This window comes from Scyliorhinus canicula, chromosome 19, assembly GCF_902713615.1.
Source record: "Scyliorhinus canicula chromosome 19, sScyCan1.1, whole genome shotgun sequence".
NCBI lineage: Eukaryota > Metazoa > Chordata > Chondrichthyes > Carcharhiniformes > Scyliorhinidae > Scyliorhinus > Scyliorhinus canicula.
Window position 1 is genome coordinate 105507872 of NC_052164.1, and position 20244 is coordinate 105528115.

The window sequence follows — 20244 nt, forward strand, 5'->3', positions numbered from 1 at the left end:
GCCCAGTGTCTTTCTGGCCCAAATCAATTTCCTGTCACATTTATATTGTGATTGGTATCAGCTTCCCATTAACTAGTTTGGACTTTATGAAATGATTGCCCTGATGTAACATTGTGCCGACATTTTACTGGTATATTTTCACAATCTTGCTTCACAAGGTTTTATGAATAATACTTTGCTTCTCATGCTGGAAGCTCCTCCTCAGGTGAGCAGGCCCTTGTTGTCATGGTGATGGTCAGTTGAAGACCTCGGCCAGGTCTGCCCTGGGCAGCTATGGAGTGTGGGTACTCCGGGGGTGAGGCGGATGCAATACAACAACATCCCACACGTGGTTTTGAGGGGTACAATGAAAGGTAAGGAGACAAAATTCAGGTCAGAGTGCAATTGTGTTTCCATATGTAAGTTTCAGTGAGGGAGACTAACCCTGGTTCTCAGACACTGACCATACTGAGTACACAAAGTACCAACACCAGGCATTGAGCTCCCTTACAGAGTGATCGCTGAAATGGCACAAAATGTTTGAAGCTTTAATTTCAATGGAGCAATGAGCAAGCTGACTGTGCCCAAAATCCCCAGCCTCTTCCCTCACCCCTACCCCCCTTCCCCACCCTTACCTCCAGGTCCACTTCCCCAAACCTCCAACAAACCCAAAACCATCCCATCCAAAAGGCCACTGCCCGTCTGGTTGTAATCGATGAAACAAAAGAAAGACTTTCCACACTCCTAGCATTCACAGCGTCAGACAAATAGCCAAGTGGTCAGGAAATTGACACACAGCACTCTCACAAAGAGCAGTGTGACAATGGCTAGATCATTGGGTTTTGTGAGGGATCAACTTTGAGCAGGAAATCGGGGAGAACTCCCCTGCTCTGTTTCCAAATGGTAGCTAAGCAATGCGAGAAACAGGACCCCAGTGTAACATCTCATTAGAATGCAGGAGGAGCCCTGGTTCCTCTGAAACCCCAGCCCAAGATACTGAGCCCTATTGTAGCTCCTAAAGCTGCTCTGTCATGTAATCTTGTTCTATTCTACTCACAATAACTTTTTGTTTTGAGTGTAACAATCTCCATGTTAACCCTGGCAGACCCATTGCCTGGATTCTATTTGGAGTCCTGATGTCCTTTTCAAGACTCACAATGTTTCTGATCTTTCTAAACCAAAGATGCTGTGAATTCCTGCTGAGGACATTTACCAAAATATAGAATCCTTGATTTTAAAGAGGTTGAGTTCCAATATTCGACCTCGACCGGAGCATTGTGACCAATTCTGGGCATCAAACCAGGGGAAAGATGTAAAACCTTTGGGAGTAGATTTACCCGAACCCAACAATAAGGAGCTTCAGTTAATGTGGAGAAAGCGGAGAATCTGTGATTGTCTTCAGCACAGAGAGTTAGAGGAGGTTCTCTCTCCCTACAGGATGTGGATGTCGCTGGCTAGGCTGCCATTTGTTGCCCATCCCTGACAGCCCTCGCGAAAGTGGTGATGAGCTTCGTTCTTGAACCGCTGCATTCTCTGAGGTGTAGGTTCATCCACCCTGGTGTTAGGGAGGGAGCTCCAGGATTTTGACCCAACAACAACAAAGAAACGGCCTATATATTTCCAAGTCAGGATGGGGAACCTCCAGGTTGTGGGGTTCCCAGGTATCTGCTGCCCCTGCCCTTGTAGATGGCAGTGGTCATGGGTTTGGAAGGTGTTGTCGGAGTAGGTATGCTCTCCTCTACACAGAAGTGTTCAAAATCACAAGAGGTTTGGATGGAGTAGATGGGAAGAAACCTTGCACTGGCGGAGGGTCAGGAACCAGAAGACAGACTTCAGATAATTGACAAACGCAGCAGAGGGGAGAAAATAATATATTGACACGAGGAGAAGCTGCTCTGCCGAATGGCTGACGGAAGCTGAATAACGTTCAAAATTGGCAAAATATCTAAAGAGAAAAATTGACAGGGCTATGGGGAAAGATTTCTTGAATTTATATCATGAAAATATTCCAGGAGAAATTGAAGACTTCCCTGGATCATTAGTTGGAGGTTACAATTTTAAGCATATAAAATGTGCCAATGCTACTGTTCATATGACTGGATAGAGTGGGGCCCATAAGGTACAAGCAGGGTGAACTGCTCACTGAAGCGGAGGGTATGGCAGTGGTACTAAATGAATACTTCGCTTTTGTCTTTACCAAATTAGAAGATGGGGACATTGGCCCAGTTTAGAATGTGGGTGTTGAGCGACTGAGCAGTATAGTGATAGATAAAAAGGCTGGCAGCACTCCAGGTAGAGACGTCACCAGGCCCAGATGGGATACACAACACATCGAGGCGAGGGAGCATATTGCGGAGCTGTTTGCAGATATTTTCCAGGCCTCTCTGAACACAGGATTAGTCCTGGTGGACTGGAGAACTGCAAATGTGATGCTGTTGTTTAAAAAAGGGCAGCAGGGTGGCACAGTGGTTAGCACTGCTGCCTCATGGCGCCGAGGTCCCAGGTTCGATCCCGGCTCTGGGTCACTGTTCGTGTGGAGTTTGCACATTCTCACTGTTATAGGCCAGGGTTTAGAGAACCCCAAAGTGTATCATGGAATTCACCTGACCCATGATGTGTTGGGTAAGCTGTGTCTACGAGGACTGCGTTTACTGCAGTGGTGAGAGAGACAGGCTTCCAACACTTGAAGAAATGCAACTCGATTTTATTGAACACTTAATTATCATACATGCTTTAACTGTGGGTTGACACTATGCTGACTTGACTGGAGACCTGAGGCTAACCTGACCAGACTAACTGACTGCCACATGGTGTTTGTACTAGCTGCTGCTCACAAGCTCTGACTGTCTCAGAGGCTGGATCCCGAGAGAGCGGGAAAACTAGTGCCCTCTGGCTTTATAGTGGTCGTGTCCTGTCTGGTGATTGGCTGCTATGTTCTGTGTGTTCACTGGTCATCCTGTGTGTCAATCACTGCCTGTCTGCACACCATAATATACCTGTGTGTATATTATGACAACCCACAACTTTTAATAGATTGTGGTATGGGGAGCACACGGCCCACTCTACAGGTGTGGTACAGCAGAAATGGAAAAGTATTTTTTAAAGCAAAACTATGTTTATTCTATGAACGCAAGTTAACCTTTTTAAAACAAACAGTGAATGTCTTAGCAACCATTAATTCAAATACAACCCCCAAAGAGTACAACACTAAGTAATGCTTACACTGTCCTTTTAACATCCAGAAGACTAACAAAAAAACATAACCTTTAACAGAAGCACATCAGGTTAAAGTCACCACTGAAAATATTTATAATTCTGAATTCACCAAATGATCAAGAGATAGTCTTTTCATTGCAGAGAGATCAACAGTACACATGCTCTGTCTGGCTTCAGCTCCAACACTGAAAACAAAACTAAAACACACCCTGCAGCAAACAGCCTAAAACAAAAATAAAAAGCTGAGAGACAGCCCAGCTCGACCCACTCTCTGACATCAGTGCAGTCGTAAACATCCATTTCATAAAGGTACTCTCACTACAGATATTTATGTACACACCCATTTATAAACACACATTTCTTAAAGGTACATTTCTTAAACACCCATTTCTTAAAGGTACTCTCACATGACACCTCCCCCCCCCAGAAAAAAAACCCATCAACTTCAAGATGGTTTCATTTTTCACATTTTCACTATCCTTTAAGAAGTGCACACAGTAAATATACTTTTTCATTTCAAAAAACAATACACGCAAACAGGTATAATAATATAGTCCATTTTCTTTCATTCTTCTACTTCCAACTGAAATCTGTCTCGATTGACAGTCTCATTGAACAAGAAGGTCTCTGCACGATCCGTCCATTTCTCTATGCCTCGGCATTTCTCTTTAAAGTCAGATACTTTAGTTCAATCTGATCACAGAGTCCCTTGTAATTCTCCAACACAGGAGCATTGGTTATCACAGCTTTCAGGCAGTCAAATGCCTCTTGAAACTCCGCTGTCCACTGAAATTCTTAATGTTTCTTCAGCAAGTCCATCAGTGGAGCAATCATGCTACAAAACTTTTGCACAACTGTTCGATCAAATCCACTCATACCAAATCGCATTATTTCCCTTCGTCTTGAGGGCATCGGAAACTCCTAAAGGAAAGTGACTTGGGCTTTTCCAAATTCACTTTTGGCTAGGTTTATCACCAAACCCGCCACCTGAAGTCGATCGAATAATTCCATCAGATGCTTTAAATGTTCCTTCCATGTCTGGCTGAAAATTACCAGATCGTTGCTGTATACCGCAAAATTGGGTAATCCTAAAACGGCTTTGTTAGTGAACCGTTGAAATGTGGCTGGGGCGTTTTTCATGCCAAATGGCTTAACTTTGAATTGGTATATACCATCTGGAGTCACAAAAGCTGAAATCTCCTTCGCCCTTTCGATAAAGGTACCTGCCAGTAACCTTTAAGTAAATCCAATTTAGAAATAAAAGCTGATTGTCCCACTTTCTCAATGCAATCCTCCAAACGTGGGATAGGATAAGAGTCCATTCTTGTAACTGCATTAACCTTTCTATAGTTCACACACAACCATTGAGTACTGTTCGGTTTTGGTACCATCACTATGGGTGAGCTCCATTGGCTGCAACCCACTTCAATTATGCCATTTTTAAGCATACTCTCAATCTCTTTGTTAACCTGCGCCAATTTTAAAGGATTAAGACTATATGGGTGTTGTTTGATTGGAACAGCATTTCCCACATCTACATCATGTACGCCAATTTTAGTACTTCCCAATTCATCTCTACAAACTTGCCCACGTGATATCAACTCTTTCAGGTCAGTCCATTTTTCCTCTGGAAGATAACTCAACAATTTATCCCAATTTTTAAGAACATCCTCGTTTTCCAATTTAATTTGAGGTATGGTCAAATTCACGGTCATCTGGATTTGGTTCATCACTTCGAGTTAGAATTATTAAAACTTCCTCCTTTTTCTCTCCTTCCCTTTCAAAGTACCTTTTAAGCATATTCACATGACACACTCGGTGAGTCTTCCTTCTATCTGGTGTTTTTACCACATAATTCACCTCACTTAATTTCCTTTCAATCTGATAAGGTCCACAAAACCTAGCTTTTAAAGGTTCACCTACCACTGGTAACAACACCAAAACTTTATCTCCACTGGCAAAACTACGAACTTTGGATTTCTGATACTATTTCATCGCATTTTGTGCAACTTTTAAATGTTGTCTAGTCAATTCACCTGCTCTATTCAATCGTTCCCTAAAATTTGACACGTAATCCAATAATCTAATTTCCGATTTCTCAGTCACCAGTTTTTCTGTAATCAATTTAAGTGTTCCTCTTACCTCATGAACAAAAATTAGTTCAAAAGGACTGAATTTGGTTGACTCATTAGATGCATCCCTAACTGCAAACTGTATGAATGGAATTCCTTTATCCCAATCCTCTGATTAATCTTGACAATAAACCCTCAACATTGTCTTTAATGTCTGATGCCACCTTTCTAATGCTCCCTGCGATTCTGGATGGTACACAGTAGATTTAAATTGTTTTATTCCTAAGCTATCCATAACTTCTTTGAATAACCTTGAGGTAAAATTTGATCCTTGATCCGATTGTATTTCTGTGCGTCGTCCGTATCTAGTAAATAATTTAAGTAACTCCTCCACAATCTTTTTGTAATATTGTGTACTGGAATGGCCTCTGGAAACCTAGTAGACACGTCCATTAAAGTCAAAAGATATTGATTCTCACTTTTGTTTTAGGAAGCGGTCCTATGCAATCAATTAGAACCCTTGTAAAAGGTTCCTCAAATGCTGGAATGGGTATTAAGGGCTGGTTTTATCACTGCTTGAGGTTTCCCTATCACTTGACATGTTTGACATGATTGACAAAATGTAACTACATCTTTATGTAGTCCAGGCCAATAAAAATGTTTTTTGATTTTAACTTGAGTTTTCCTTATTCCCAAATGACCTCCCACTGGTACCTCATGTGCAACTCACAACACCTCCTTTCTATACCCGACCCGCAATACTACTTGATGAACTTCTGCCCACTTTTCATCCGCCTGCATACGTACAGGTCTCCATTTTCTCATCAAGACATCACTTTTACAGTAATAACACTCTGGTATACACTCAGATTCCTCTTCCATGTATGATTTCTGATACATCCGTTTTATTTCCATATCTTTTTGTTGTAACTCTGCCAATTTTCCTGAACTAACAATATCCGCCTTATCCTCCACCTGTTCTTGTTCTTTTTCAAGCATCTGATCAAAAATTGTTTCTGATAATTGCACTTCAACTTCATCTTCACTCTCTGATTTCTCCTCTTGTCTTAACCTTTGACTTTGCGACCTTGTTACTACACAATCCAGAAAAATCCCAGGATATTCGTCCTTCAACACTTCAGTTGTCTGATTTTCCACTGGCTTATCAACCACAGTAGGCATCACTCCCGCCTGCGATCCAGCTATATCATTACCCAAGATAAACTGTATTCCTGGACAAGATAGTTTCTCTATTACTCCTACTACCACTTCACCACTCTTCACTGGACTTTCCAACCTTACCTCATATAATGGAACACCACTCTTCTCACCCTGAATTCCACATATTACCACCTTTTCTGGCAACATTCTTCCCAAACTACATAACTTCTCATCTCTTACCATTAAAGATTGACTAGCTCCCGTATCTCTTAAAATTGTGACTTCTTTACCTGCTCCTTCTGATACACGAGTAAACTTTTCCCACACAAGTAAATTCTTCAAAGAGATCTGGCACCTTCTTGTCAATCACCTCTTGATCAGGCTGCACAATCTTTTGCACCTCCTTCGCTTCACTTGGGCTTTCCTTTACCACTTTTAGCAAACCCCATGGTCTTATCCTGTTTTACCACATCAGCCTTCCCAGTGTTTTCTTCAACCACCAACACTGTGACTTTACATGGCCTAGTTTATTACAGTGAAAACATTTGAAACTTTTCATGTCTCTTCCACCCTCCTGGATTTCTTTTTAAATCTGAGGTACACTCTCCTTATTATCTCCCATCAGATCACCTTTACTTTTTCCACTTGAGTATTTCTCATGTCCCCAGTTTCTATCCCTCACCGGCTGAAACTGATGTCGGAAACCAATCTTTGATTTATGAACTAATTCATAATTCATAATCATCTGCCATTTCTGCTGCTCGTAGTTTTAACCCTCTGTTCTTCCACATGAGTTCTCACTACATCAGGAATTGAACTTTTAAACTCCTCCAAAAGTATAATTTCTCTGAGAGCTTCATATGTTTTGTATATTTTCAAAGCCCTTATCCACCTATCAAAATTACTCTGTTTGAGCCTTTCAAACTCCATGTATGTTTGACCAAATTCTTTCCTTAAATTTATAAACCTTTGTCTGTAGGCTTCAGTCACTAGCTCATATGCACTTAAGATGGATTTGTTCACCTCATACGTCTCAGATACCTCCCCTGATAGTGATGCAAACATTTCACTAGCCCTACCTATCAGTTTTGTTTGAATCAGTAATACCCACATGCCCTGTGGCCATTTCATTTGTTTAGCCATCTTCTCAAATGAAATGAAAAAGGCTTCCACCTCCTTCTCGTCAAACCTTGGCAATGCTTGGACATATTTAAATGGATTCCCACCAAGTCTTCGACTTTGATGCTCTTTCTCACTATCCTCATCACTATCATCCAGCTGTACGTTTCCCTTTACATCTGCCAATTTTAACTGACTGTCATGTTTCATGGCCATTTTCTGAAGTTCAAACTCTCTTTATCTTTTTCCCTGATCTGTATTCCCCTTTCTTTCTTTTTGTTCTGCTAGGGCTATTCTTTCTTTTCTCCTTTCTTCTATCTCTTTTTCCTCTCTCTCTCTCTTTCTCTTTCTTTTTCCTCTCTCTCTCTTTCGTATTCAAGCTGCTTTAACTCTTTCTCATGTTCCCATTTGTTTAATTTGTAACTGAATTTTTGCCATTTCCAATGAGTCAAACTGTATCTCAGGCAACTTTAAATGCTTAGCCACCGCCATAATTACCTCACCTTTTTGCATTTTGTCAGGTAATATTAACTGCAATGTTTTTGCCAAATCTAACAGTCTGCTTTTAGTCTCTGTCCATAAGGTACTGCGTGTGACCGTCTCCACCCCCAAACACTTCAGAGCCTCTGAAAGAGCCATTGTCACAACACACCCTACTTAAACTGAAATACCACACCTGAAAAGCAACCACAATATTCCCAGCCCTCACTGTCTTTAAGTTCACAAAGCCAATCCAATAGATAGACTTTTATCCCCCTCAATCCCCCAATTTGTTATGGGCCAGGGTTTAGAGAACCCCAAAGTGTATCATGGAATTCACCTGACCCACAACTTTTAATAGATTGTGGTATGGGGAGCACACGGCCCACTCTACAGATATGGTACAGCAAAAATGGAAAAGTATTTTAAAGGCAAAACAATGTTTATTCTATGAACTCAAGTTAACCTTTTTAAAACAAACAGTGAACATCTTAGCAGCCATCAATTCAAATACAACCCCCAAAGGATACAACACTTACTAATGCTTACGCTGTCCTTTTAACATCCAGAAGACTTACGAGAAAACATAACCTTTAACAGAAGCACATCAGGTTAAAGTCACTACTGAAAACATTTATAATTCTCAATTCACCAAATAATCAAGAGATAGTCTTTTCATGGCAGAGAGATCAACAGTACACCTGCACTGTCTGGCTTCAGCTCCAAAACTGAAAACAAAACTAAAACACACCCTGCAGCAAACAGCCTAAAACGAAAGTAAAAAAGCTGACAGACAGCCCAGCTCGACCCACTCTCTGACATCAGTGCAGTCGTAAACATCCATTTCATAAAGGTACTCACACTACAGATATTTAGTAAGAAGTCTTACAACACTAGGTTAAAGTCCAACAGGTTTGTTTCAGACACAAGCTTTTGGAGCGCAGCTCCTCCCTCAGGTGAAGGAGCTGCGCTCCGAAAGCTCATGTTTGAAACAAACCTGTTGGACTTTAACCTGGTGTTGTAAGACTTCTTATTGTGCTCACCCCAGTCCAACGCCGGCATCTCCACATTACAGATATTTATATACACACCCATTTATAAACACCTATTTCTTAAAGGTACATTTCTTAAACACCCATTTCTTAAAGGTACTCTCACATGACATCCCCGTGTTTGCGTGGGTTTCGCCCCCACAACCCAAAGATGTGCAGTGTAGGTGGATTGGCCACGCTAAATTGCCCCTTAATTGGAAAAAAATGAATTGGGTACTCTAAATTTATTTTTAAAAAAGAAAGGGGCAAAGGATAAACCAGGAAACTACCGACCTGTCAGCTTGACATCAATAGTAGTAAAACTGATGGAGGCTATAATACGGGATGAGATAAATATACACTGAGAGAAAAATAAGTTAATACTAGACAGTCAACGTGGCTTTGTCAAGGGCAGGCCATGTCTGACAAATTTAATTGGGTTCTTTGACGAGGTGACACAGGCAGTGGGTGAGAGTAGTGACGTGGGTGTTGTATATTTGGACTTACAGAAAGCATTTGATACGGTGCCACATGGCAGCTTGGTTCACACATTAAAAATGTTTGGGATTGATGGGTCCTTGGCAGCATGGTTAGAATTTGGCTCAGAGATAGGAAACAGAGGGTTGGTATAGATGGGCATTTCTCAGACTGGAGACAAGTTGAAAGTGGTGTTCACCAGAGCTGAGTTTTGGGTTCCGTGCTTTTTCTGATTTATATAAATGATTTAGAAATGGGTGTTGAGGGCAAAATCTCTAAATTTCCAAATGATACTAAGCTAGGGAGAATAGTGAATTGTGAGGATGATGCTGAGCGGTTTCAGAGGGACATTGACAAGTTGGCCAAATGGGCAGACACCTGGCAGATAAACATCTATGCAGCGAAATGTGAGGTAATGCATTTTGGGAGAAGAAACACTGGGAGACAATACAGGCTCAATGGTACAGCTTTGCGGGGAGTCCAGGAGCAAAGGGACCTCGGGGTTCAAGTTGATCATTCGCTGAAGGTGGCCAGACCAGTTGAAACAGTTGTTAAGAAGGCTTAGAGCATCCTGGGGTTTATAAATAGAGGCATTGAGTATAAAAGCAAGGAAGTGATGCTGCACCTCTACAAATCATTGGTCAGAACACATTTGGAGTATTGTGTTCAGTTCTGGGCACCTTATTTAAGGAGGATGTTAAAGCCCTGGAGAGAGAGCAGAGGAGATTTACTAGAATTATACCAGGAATGAGGAATTTTAGATACAGGGAAAGATTGGAGAAAATGAGCTTGTTCTCCTTGGAGCAGAGACCTTATGGGGGTGTTCAAATTTCTGAACAATTTTGACAGGGTACAGGAGGATATTCTGTTTCCACTGGTTGGTAAGTGAGTGATTAGGGGTCACAATTTCCAGATGGTCAGTAAGAGGCTGGGAGCGAGATGAGGAGAAACTTCTTTACTCAGAGAGTTGTTGGGGTTTGGAATGTGCTGCCTGGGAGAGTTGTTGGGGTTTGGAATGTGCTGCCTGGGAGAGTTGTTGGGGTTTGGAATGTGCTGCCTGGGAGAGTTGTTGGGGGTTGGAATGTGTTGCCTGGGAGAGTTGTTGGGGTTTGGAATGTGCTGCCTGGGAGAGTTGTTGGGGTTTGGAATGTGCTGCCTGGGAGAGTTGTTGGGGTTTGGAATGTGCTGCCTGGGAGAGTTGTTGGGGATGGAATGCGCTGCCTGGGAGAGTTGTTGGGGATGGAATGTGCTGCCTGGGGGAAGAGGTTGGGGTTTGGAATGTGCTGCCTGGGAGAGTTGTTGGGGATGGAATGTGCTGCCTGGGAGAGTTGTTGGGGCTGGAATGCGCTGCCTGGGAGAGTTGTTGGGGATGGAATGTGCTGCCTGGGAGAGTTGTTGGGGATGGAATGTGCTGCCTGGGAGAGTTGTTGGGGTTCGGAATGCGCTGCCTGGGAGAGTTGTTGGGGATGGAATGTGCTGCCTGGGAGAGTTGTTGGGGTTCGGAATGCGCTGCCTGGGAGAGTTGTTGGAGATGGAATGTGCTGCCTGGGAGAGTTGTTGGGGATGGAATGTGCTGCCTGGGAGAGTTGTTGGGGATGGAATGTGCTGCCTGGGAGAGTTGTTGGGGATGGAATGCGCTGCCTGGGAGAGTTGTTGGGAATGGAATGTGCTGCCTGGGAGAGTTGTTGGGGATTGGAATGTGCTGCCTGGGAGAGTTGTTGGGGTTTGGAATGTGCTGCCTGGGAGAGTTGTTGGGGTTTGGAATGTGCTGCCTGGGAGAGTTGTTGGGGTTTGGAATGTGCTGCCTGGGAGAGTTGTTGGGGTTTGGAATGTGCTGCCTGGGAGAGTTGTTGGGGATGGAATGCGCTGCCTGGGAGAGTTGTTGGGGTTTGGAATGTGCTGCCTGGGAGAGTTGTTGGGGATGGAATGTGCTGCCTGGGAGAGTTGTTGGGGTTTGGAATGCGCTGCCTGGGAGAGTTGTTGTGGTTTGGAATGTGCTGCCTGGGAGAGTTGTTGGGGATGGAATGCGCTGCCTGGGAGAGTTGTTGGGGTTTGGAATGTGCTGCCTGGGAGAGTTGTTGGGGTTTGGAAAGCGCTGCCTGGGAGAGTTGTTGGGGTTTGGAATGTGCTGCCTGGGAGAGTTGTTGGGGTTTGGAATGTGCTGCCTGGGAGAGTTGTTGGGGATGGAATGCGCTGCCTGGGAGAGTTGTTGGGATTTGGAATGTGCTGCCTGGGAGAGTTGTTGGGGTTTGGAATGTGCTGCCTGGGAGAGTTGTTGGGGATGGAATGCGCTGCCTGGGAGAGTTGTTGGGGTTTGGAATGTGCTGCCTGGGAGAGTTGTTGGGGATGGAATGCGCTGCCTGGGAGAGTTGTTGGGGTTTGGAATGCGCTGTCTGGGAGAGTTGTTGGGGTTTGGAATGTGCTGCCTGGGAGAGTTGTTGGAGATGGAATGCGCTGCCTGGGAGAGTTGTTGGGGATGGAATGTGCTGCCTGGGAGAGTTGTTGGGGTTGGGAATGTGCTGCCTGGGAGAGTTGTTGGGGTTTGGAATGTGCTGCCTGGGAGAGTTGTTAGGGATGGAATGTGCTGCCTGGGAGAGTTGTTGGGGATGGAATGCGCTGCCTGGGAGAGTTGTTGGGGTTTGGAATGTGCTGCCTGGGAGTGTTGTTGGGGTTTGGAATGTGCTGTCTGGGAGAGTTGTTGGGGTTTGGAATGTGCTGTCTGGGAGAGTTGTTGGGGTTTGGAATGTGCTGCCTGGGAGAGTTGTTGGAGATGGAATGTGCTGCCTGGGAGAGTTGTTGGGGTTTGGAATGTGCTGCCTGGGAGAGAGGTTGGGGTTTGGAATGTGCAGCCTGGGAGAGTTGTTGGGGTTTGGAATGTGCTGCCTGGGAGAGTTGTTGGGGATGGAATGTGCTGCCTGGGAGAGTTGTTGGGGATGGAATGTGCTGCCTGGGAGAGTTGTTAGGGATGGAATGTGCTGCCTGGGAGAGTTGTTGGGGTTTGGAATTTGCTGCCTGGGAGAGTTGTTGGGGATGGAATGCGCTGCCTGGGAGAGTTGTTGGGGTTTGGAATGTGCTGCCTGGGAGAGTTGTTGGGGATGGAATGCGCTGCCTGGGAGAGTTGTTGGGGTTTGGAATGTGCTGCCTGGGAGAGTTGTTGGGGATGGAATGTGCTGCCTGGGAGAGTTGTTGGGGATGGAATGTGCTTCCTGGGAGAGTTGTTGGGGTTTGGAATGCGCTGCCTGGGAGAGTTGTTGGGGTTTGGAATGTGCTGCCTGGGAGTGTTGTTGGGGTTTGGAATGTGCTGTCTGGGAGAGTTGTTGGGGTTTGGAATGTGCTGTCTGGGAGAGTTGTTGGGGTTTGGAATGTGCTGCCTGGGAGAGTTGTTGGAGATGGAATGTGCTGCCTGGGAGAGTTGTTGGGGTTTGGAATGTGCTGCCTGGGAGAGAGGTTGGGGTTTGGAATGTGCAGCCTGGGAGAGTTGTTGGGGTTTGGAATGTGCTGCCTGGGAGAGTTGTTGGGGATGGAATGTGCTGCCTGGGAGAGTTGTTGGGGATGGAATGTGCTGCCTGGGAGAGTTGTTAGGGATGGAATGTGCTGCCTGGGAGAGTTGTTGGGGTTTGGAATTTGCTGCCTGGGAGAGTTGTTGGGGATGGAATGCGCTGCCTGGGAGAGTTGTTGGGGTTTGGAATGTGCTGCCTGGGAGAGTTGTTGGGGATGGAATGCGCTGCCTGGGAGAGTTGTTGGGGTTTGGAATGTGCTGCCTGGGAGAGTTGTTGGGGTTTGGAATGTGCTGCCTGGGAGAGTTGTTGGGGTTTGGAATGCGCTGCCTGGGAGAGTTGTTGGGATTTGGAATGCGCTGCCTGGGAGAGTTGTTGGGGTTTGGAATGTGCTGCCTGGGAGAGTTGTTGGGGTTTGGAATGTGCTGCCTGGGAGAGTTGTTGGGGTTTGGAATGTGCTGCCTGGGAGAGTTGTTGGGGATGGAATGTGCTGCCTGGGAGAGTTGTTGGGGATGGAATGCGCTGCCTGGGAGAGTTGTTGGGGTTTGGAATGTGCTGCCTGGGAGAGTTGTTGGGGATGGAATGTGCTGTCTGGGAGAGTTGTTGGGGTTTGGAATGTGCTGCCTGGGAGAGTTGTTGGGGTTTGGAATGTGCTGCCTGGGAGAGTTGTTGGGGTTTGGAATGCGCTGCCTGGGAGAGTTGTTGGGGTTTGGAATGTGCTGCCTGGGAGAGTTGTTGGGGTTTGGAATGTGCTGCCTGGGAGAGTTGTTGGGGTTTGGAATGTCCTGCCTGGGAAAGTTGTTGGGGATGGAATGCGCTGCCTGGGAGAGTTGTTGGGGTTTGGAATGTGCTGCCTGGGAGAGTTGTTGGGGATGGAATGTGCTGCCTGGGAGAGTTGGGGTTAGGAATGTGCTGCCTGGGAGAGTTGTTGGGGATGGAATGTGCTGCCTGGGAGAGTTGTTGGGGATGGAATGTGCTGCCTGGGAGAGTTGTTGGGGTTTGGAATGTGCTGCCTGGGAGAGTTGTTGGAGTTGGGAATGCGCTGCCTGGGAGAGTTGTTGGGGTTTGGAATGCGCTGCCTGTGAGAGTTGTTGGGGTTTGGAATGTGCTGCCTGGGAGAGTTGTTGGGGATGGAATGCGCTGCGTGGGAGAGTTGTTGGGGATGGAATGTGCTGCCTGGGAGAGTTGTTGGGGGTTTGAATGTGCTGCCTGGGAGAGTTGTTGGGGTTTGGAATGTGCTGCCTGGGAGAGTTGTTGGGGTTTGGAATGTGCTGCCTGGGAGAGTTGTTGGGGTTTGGAATGTGCTGCCTGGGAGAGTTGTTGGGGATGGAATGTGCTGCCTGGGAGAGTTGTTGGGGTTTGGAATGTGCTGCCTGGGAGAGTTGTTGGGGATGGAATGTGCTGCCTGGGAGAGTTGTTGGGGTTTGGAATGCGCTGCCTGGGAGAGTTGTTGGGGTTTGGAATGTGCTGCCTGGGAGAGTTGTTGGGGTTTGGAATGTGCTGCCTGGGAGAGTTGTTGGGGTTTGGAATGTGCTGCCTGGGAGAGTTGTTGGGGTTTGGAATGCGCTGCCTGGGAGAGTTGTTGGGGTTTGGAATGCGCTGCCTGGGAGAGTTGTTGGGGTTTGGAATGTGCTGCCTGGGAGAGTTGTTGGGGTTTGGAATGTGCTGTCTGGGAGAGTTGTTGGGGATGGAATGTGCTGCCTGGGAGAGTTGTTGGGGGTTGGAATGTGTTGCCTGGGAGAGTTGTTGGGGTTTGGAATTTGCTGCCTGGGAGAGTTGTTGGGGATGGAATGTGCTGCCTGGGAGAGTTGTTGGGGTTTGGAATGTGCTGCCTGGGAGAGTTGTTGGGGTTTGGAATGTGCTGCCTGGGAGAGTTGTTGGGGTTTGGAATGCGCTGCCTGGGAGAGTTGTTGGGGATGGAATGTGCTGCCTGGGAGAGTTGTTGGGGATGGAATGCGCTGCCTGGGAGAGTTGTTGGGGTTTGGAATGTGCTGCCTGGGAGAGTTGTTGGGGTTTGGAATGTGCTGCCTGGGAGAGTTGTTGGGGATGGAATGTACTGCCTGGGAGAGTTGTTGGGGTTTGGAATGCGCTGCCTGGGAGAGTTGTTGGGGTTTGGAATGTGCTGCCTGGGAGAGTTGTTGGGGTTTGGAATGTGCTGCCTGGGAGAGTTGTTGGGGTTTGGAATGCGCTGCCTGGGAGAGTTGTTGGGGTTTGGAATGCGCTGCCTGGGAGAGTTGTTGGGGTTTGGAATGTGCTGCCTGGGAGAGTTGTTGGGGTTTGGAATGTGCTGTCTGGGAGAGTTGTTGGGGATGGAATGTGCTGCCTGGGAGAGTTGTTGGGGGTTGGAATGTGTTGCCTGGGAGAGTTGTTGGGGTTTGGAATTTGCTGCCTGGGAGAGTTGTTGGGGATGGAATGTGCTGCCTGGGAGAGTTGTTGGGGTTTGGAATGTGCTGCCTGGGAGAGTTGTTGGGGTTTGGAATGTGCTGCCTGGGAGAGTTGTTGGGGTTTGGAATCCGCTGCCTGGGAGACTGGTGGAGGTGGATTCCAATAGGAGGTTTCAAAAGAGAGCTGGATATATATCTGAAAGTGATGAATTTAGAGGACTATGGAGATAGGGCTGGGGAATGGGACTAGTTAAGTTCGAATCCCGGCCGCGGGTCACTGTCCGTGTGAAGTTTGCACATTCTCCCCGTGTCTGCGTGGGTTTCGCCCCCACAACCCAAAGATATGCAGGCTAGGTGGATTGGCCGCGCTAAATTGCCCCTTAATTGGAAATAATGAATTGGGTACTCTAAATTCATTTTTTAAAAGAGTTTGACAATAGACAGTCTATTGTCGAGGACTGTTACCAGGGAGAGGATTGGAGTCGGTGAAGGAAACAGAGTTTGAAGCCACTGCGAGTTTTCTGAAGGCCTTTGGCCACCGCGTGGGACCTTCCTATTCCCTGATGTCGATGTCATTTTGTGCGACTCACTTGTCCCACCACCGGTTAACCCCTGGGAAGGACAGGAGTGTCCTGTCAACTGTCAAGGAATATTTCAGTTCATCCAGCATCAATGTCAGACTATCAGCTGCCATCTAAGACAGCCTTCCATCTGGGAGCACAGGTTGGAATCGACAATGCCAGGCCTGAGAAATTCCAGCCTGTGATCCCTCATGGGAAAGGGATTTACTGTGACACCTTCCTGGGGGTGAGGACTCTGCAGCCTGAACCAAGAAGAAGGACTTGTGGGAAAAGCCCAGAATGGAGCTGAGGGTTTTGCTGACTCACTGATTAACTGCTCCTTGGGTATTTGACGAACTTTGTCTTAAATAAATTGTTCCGTCATCTGATTTTATCCTTGGACATTATCCTGATGATACATCAGTTTCAGGGAACTGGGCTCAGGGTTCACAGAGGTTTGCATTGTGGTTGGAATAATATTTACCCTGAGTTATAATTTTACTCGGCTCTGAGATAAGCTGCAGGTTCAGGGTTGGGTCGACCTGCTGTTTTTTTACAGACCTGAGTTCTCATTATCAGAGGAAAATCCAGATTTGTAACTCGTCTTTGTGAGTGTGGCCGGGAGATTGAGCCAGTTTGATGATGACCATTTGGAATATGAGGAATATTTTGAATTAATATTCACTTTGTCACATGATCATAAGAAAGCAAAATGATAAACGGCCACTTTGAATGAAGGGCTCGGTCTTATGAATTTAACGTAATTGAACAGACAGGAAGTTAATCAAACATTGTTCCACAAACTAGTTCAAATAACGTTTGCAAAGTCACCCTGACCCCAGGTTCAGACACAGGGGGGTCACGTTAACCCAGGTTCAGATAGAGGGGGTCACATTACCCCAGGTTCAGACACAGGGGGGTCACGTTACCCCAGGTTCAGAACATAGAACATAGAACGATACAGCGCAGTATAGGCCCTTCGGCCCTCGATGTTGCACCGACATGGGAAGTCAAAAACTAAAGGCCATCTAACCTACACTATGCCATTATCATCCATATGCTTATCCAATAAACTTTTAAATGCCCTCAATGTTGGCGAGATCACTACTGTTGCAGGTAGGGCATTCCACGGCCTCACCACTCTTTGCGTAAAAAACCTACCTCTGACGTCTGTCCTATATCTATTACCCCTCAATTTAAGGCTATATCCCCTCATGCTAGCCACCTCCATCCGCGGGAGAAGGCTCTCACTGTCCACCCTATCTAACCCTCTGATCATTTTGTATGCCTCTATTAGGTCACCTCTTAACCTTCTCTCTAACGAAAACAACCTCAAGTCCATCAGCCTTTCCTCATAAGATTTTCCCTCCATACCAGGCAACATCCTGGTAAATCTCTGCACCCGTTCCAAAGCTTCCACGTCCTTCCTATAATGAGGCGACCAGAACTGTACGCAATACTCCAAATGCGGACGTACCAGAGTTTTGTACAACTGCAACATGACCTCATGGCTCCGGAACTCAATTCCTCTACCAATAAAGGCCAACACACCATAGGCCTTCTTCACAACCCTATCAACCTGGGTGGCAACTTTCAGGGATCTATGTACATGGACACCGAGATCCCTCTGCTCATCCACACTGCCAAGAATTTTACCATTAGCCAAATATTCCGCATTCCTGTTTTTCTTTCCAAAGTGAATCACCTCACACTTCTCTACATTAAACTCCATTTGCCACCTCTCAGCCCAGCTCTGCAGCTTATCTATGTCCCTCTGTAACCTGCAACATCCTTCCACACTGTCTACAACTCCACCGACTTTAGTGTCGTCTGCAAATTTACTCACCCAACCTTCTGTGCCCTCCTCTAGGTCATTTATAAAAATGACAAACAGCAACGGCCCCAGAACAGATCCTTGTGGTACGCCACTCGTAACTGAACTCCATTCTGAACATTTGCCATCAACCACCACCCTCTGTCTTCTTTCAACTAGCCAATTTCTGATCCACATCTCTAAATCACCTTCAATCCCCAGCCTCTGTATTTTCTGCAATAGCCGACCGTGGGGAACCTTATCAAACGCTTTACTGAAATCCATATACACCACATCAACTGCTCTACCCTCGTCTACCTGTTCAGTCACCTTCTCAAAGAACTCGATAAGGGTTGTGAGGCATGACCTACCCTTCACAAAACCATGCTGACTATCCCTAATCATATTATTCCTATCTAGATGATTATAAATCGTATCTCTTATAATCCTCTCCAAGACTTTACCCACCACAGACGTTAGGCTCACCGGCCTATAGTTACCGGGGTTATCTCTACTCCCCTTCTTGAACAAAGGGACCACATTTTCTATCCTCCAGTCCTCTGGCACTATTCCTGTAGCCAATGATGACCTAAAAATCAAAGCCAAAGGCTCAGCAATCTCTTCCCTGGCTTCCCAGAGAACCCTAGGATAAATCCCATCAGGCCCCGGGGACTTATCTATTTTCACCTTGTCCAGAATTGCCAACACTTCTTCCCTACGCACCTCAATGCCATCTATTCTAAGAGATGGGGGGGTCACATTACCCCAGGTTCAGACACAGGGGGGTCACGTTACCCCAGATTCAGAGAGAGGGGGGGTCACGTTACCCCAGGTTCAGACACGGGGGTCACATTACCCCAGGTTCAGACAGAGGGGGGGTCACGTTACCCCAGGTTCAGACACAGGGGGGTCACGTTACCCCAGGTTCAGAGAGAGGGGGGTCACATTACCCCAGGTTCAGACAGAGGGGGGGTCACGTTACCCCAGGTTCAGACACAGGGGGGTCACGTTACCCCAGGTTCAGAGAGAGGGGGGTCACATTACCCCAGGTTCAGACAGAGGGGGGGTCACGTTACCCCAGGTTCAGACAGAAACGCCCCCCGGTTGTTTAAACGGGATGAGCTGAATTAGAACAAACAGCCAATCAGTTCTGGGACCGTCCTGATTCCATTGGTCAGATTCTGACGTGGCTTCCTGCTCAACAGAAGTGAATTACCCCAACCCAGCCTCACAATCTCTGGGAGCTCGGAGCAAACTCCAGGGGCACCGAACGGACTCCAGAAGCACCGAGCGGACTCCAGGAGCACCGAACGGACTCCAGGAGCACCGGGCGAACTCCAGGAGCACCGAGAGAACTCCAGGAGCACGAGCGGACTCCAGGAGCACTGAGCCGGCTCCAGGAGCACCGGGCGAACTCCAGGAGCACTGACCGGACTCCAGGAGCACCGAGCAGACTCCAGGAGCACCGGGCGAACTCCAGGAGCATCGAGCGGACTCCAGGAGCACCGAGCGGACTCCAGGAGCACCGAACGGACTCCAGGAGCACCGAGCGGACTCCAGGAGCACCGAGCGGACTCCAGGAGCACCGGGCGAACTCCAGGAGCACGAGCGGACTCCAGGAGCACTGAGCCGGCTCCAGGAGCACCGGGCGAACTCCAGGAGCACTGACCGGACTCCAGGAGCACCGAGCAGACTCCAGGAGCACCGGGCGAACTCCAGGAGCACCAAGCGGACTCCAGGAGCACCGAGCGGACTCCAGGAGCACCGAGCGGACTCCAGGAGCACGAGCGGACTCCAGGAGCACCGGGCGGACTCCAGGAGCACCGGGCGGACTCCAGGAGCACCGACCGGACTCTAGGAGCACCGAGCGGACTCCAGGAGCACCGAGCGGACTCCAGGAGCAGCGAGTGAACTCCAGGAGCACCGAGCGAACTCCAGGAGCACCGACCGGACTCCAGGAGCACTGAGCCGGCTCCAGGAGCACCGGGCGAACTCCAGGAGCACTGACCGGACTCCAGGAGCACCGAGCAGACTCCAGGAGCACCGGGCGAACTCCAGGAGCATCGAGCGGACTCCAGGAGCATCGAGCGGACTCCAGGAGCACCGACCGGACTCCAGGAGCACCGAGCGGACTCCAGGAGCACCGAGCGGACTCCAGGAGCACCGGGCGAACTCCAGGAGCACGAGCGGACTCCAGGAGCACTGAGCCGGCTCCAGGAGCACCGGGCGAACTCCAGGAGCACTGACCGGACTCCAGGAGCACCGAGCAGACTCCAGGAGCACCGGGCGAACTCCAGGAGCACCAAGCGGACTCCAGGAGCACCGAGCGGACTCCAGGAGCACCGAGCGGACTCCAGGAGCACGAGCGGACTCCAGGAGCACCGGGCGGACTCCAGGAGCACCGGGCGGACTCCAGGAGCACCGACCGGACTCTAGGAGCACCGAGCGAACTCCA

The 20244-nt window shown here is 47.6% G+C and overlaps 1 protein-coding gene across 1 annotated transcript in view; it reads left to right on the forward strand.

Moving 5' to 3' along the window:
- The first annotated feature begins 246 nt into the window (after positions 1–246).
- Positions 247–20244, forward strand: part of LOC119954286 (apolipoprotein A-IV-like) — an 81425-nt gene continuing 61427 nt past the window's right edge. The window contains exon 1 of the mRNA XM_038779382.1: positions 247–353. Coding sequence (XP_038635310.1) covers positions 305–353 — 49 coding nt within the window. The 5' untranslated portion in view covers positions 247–304. The remainder of the gene's footprint in view (positions 354–20244) is intronic.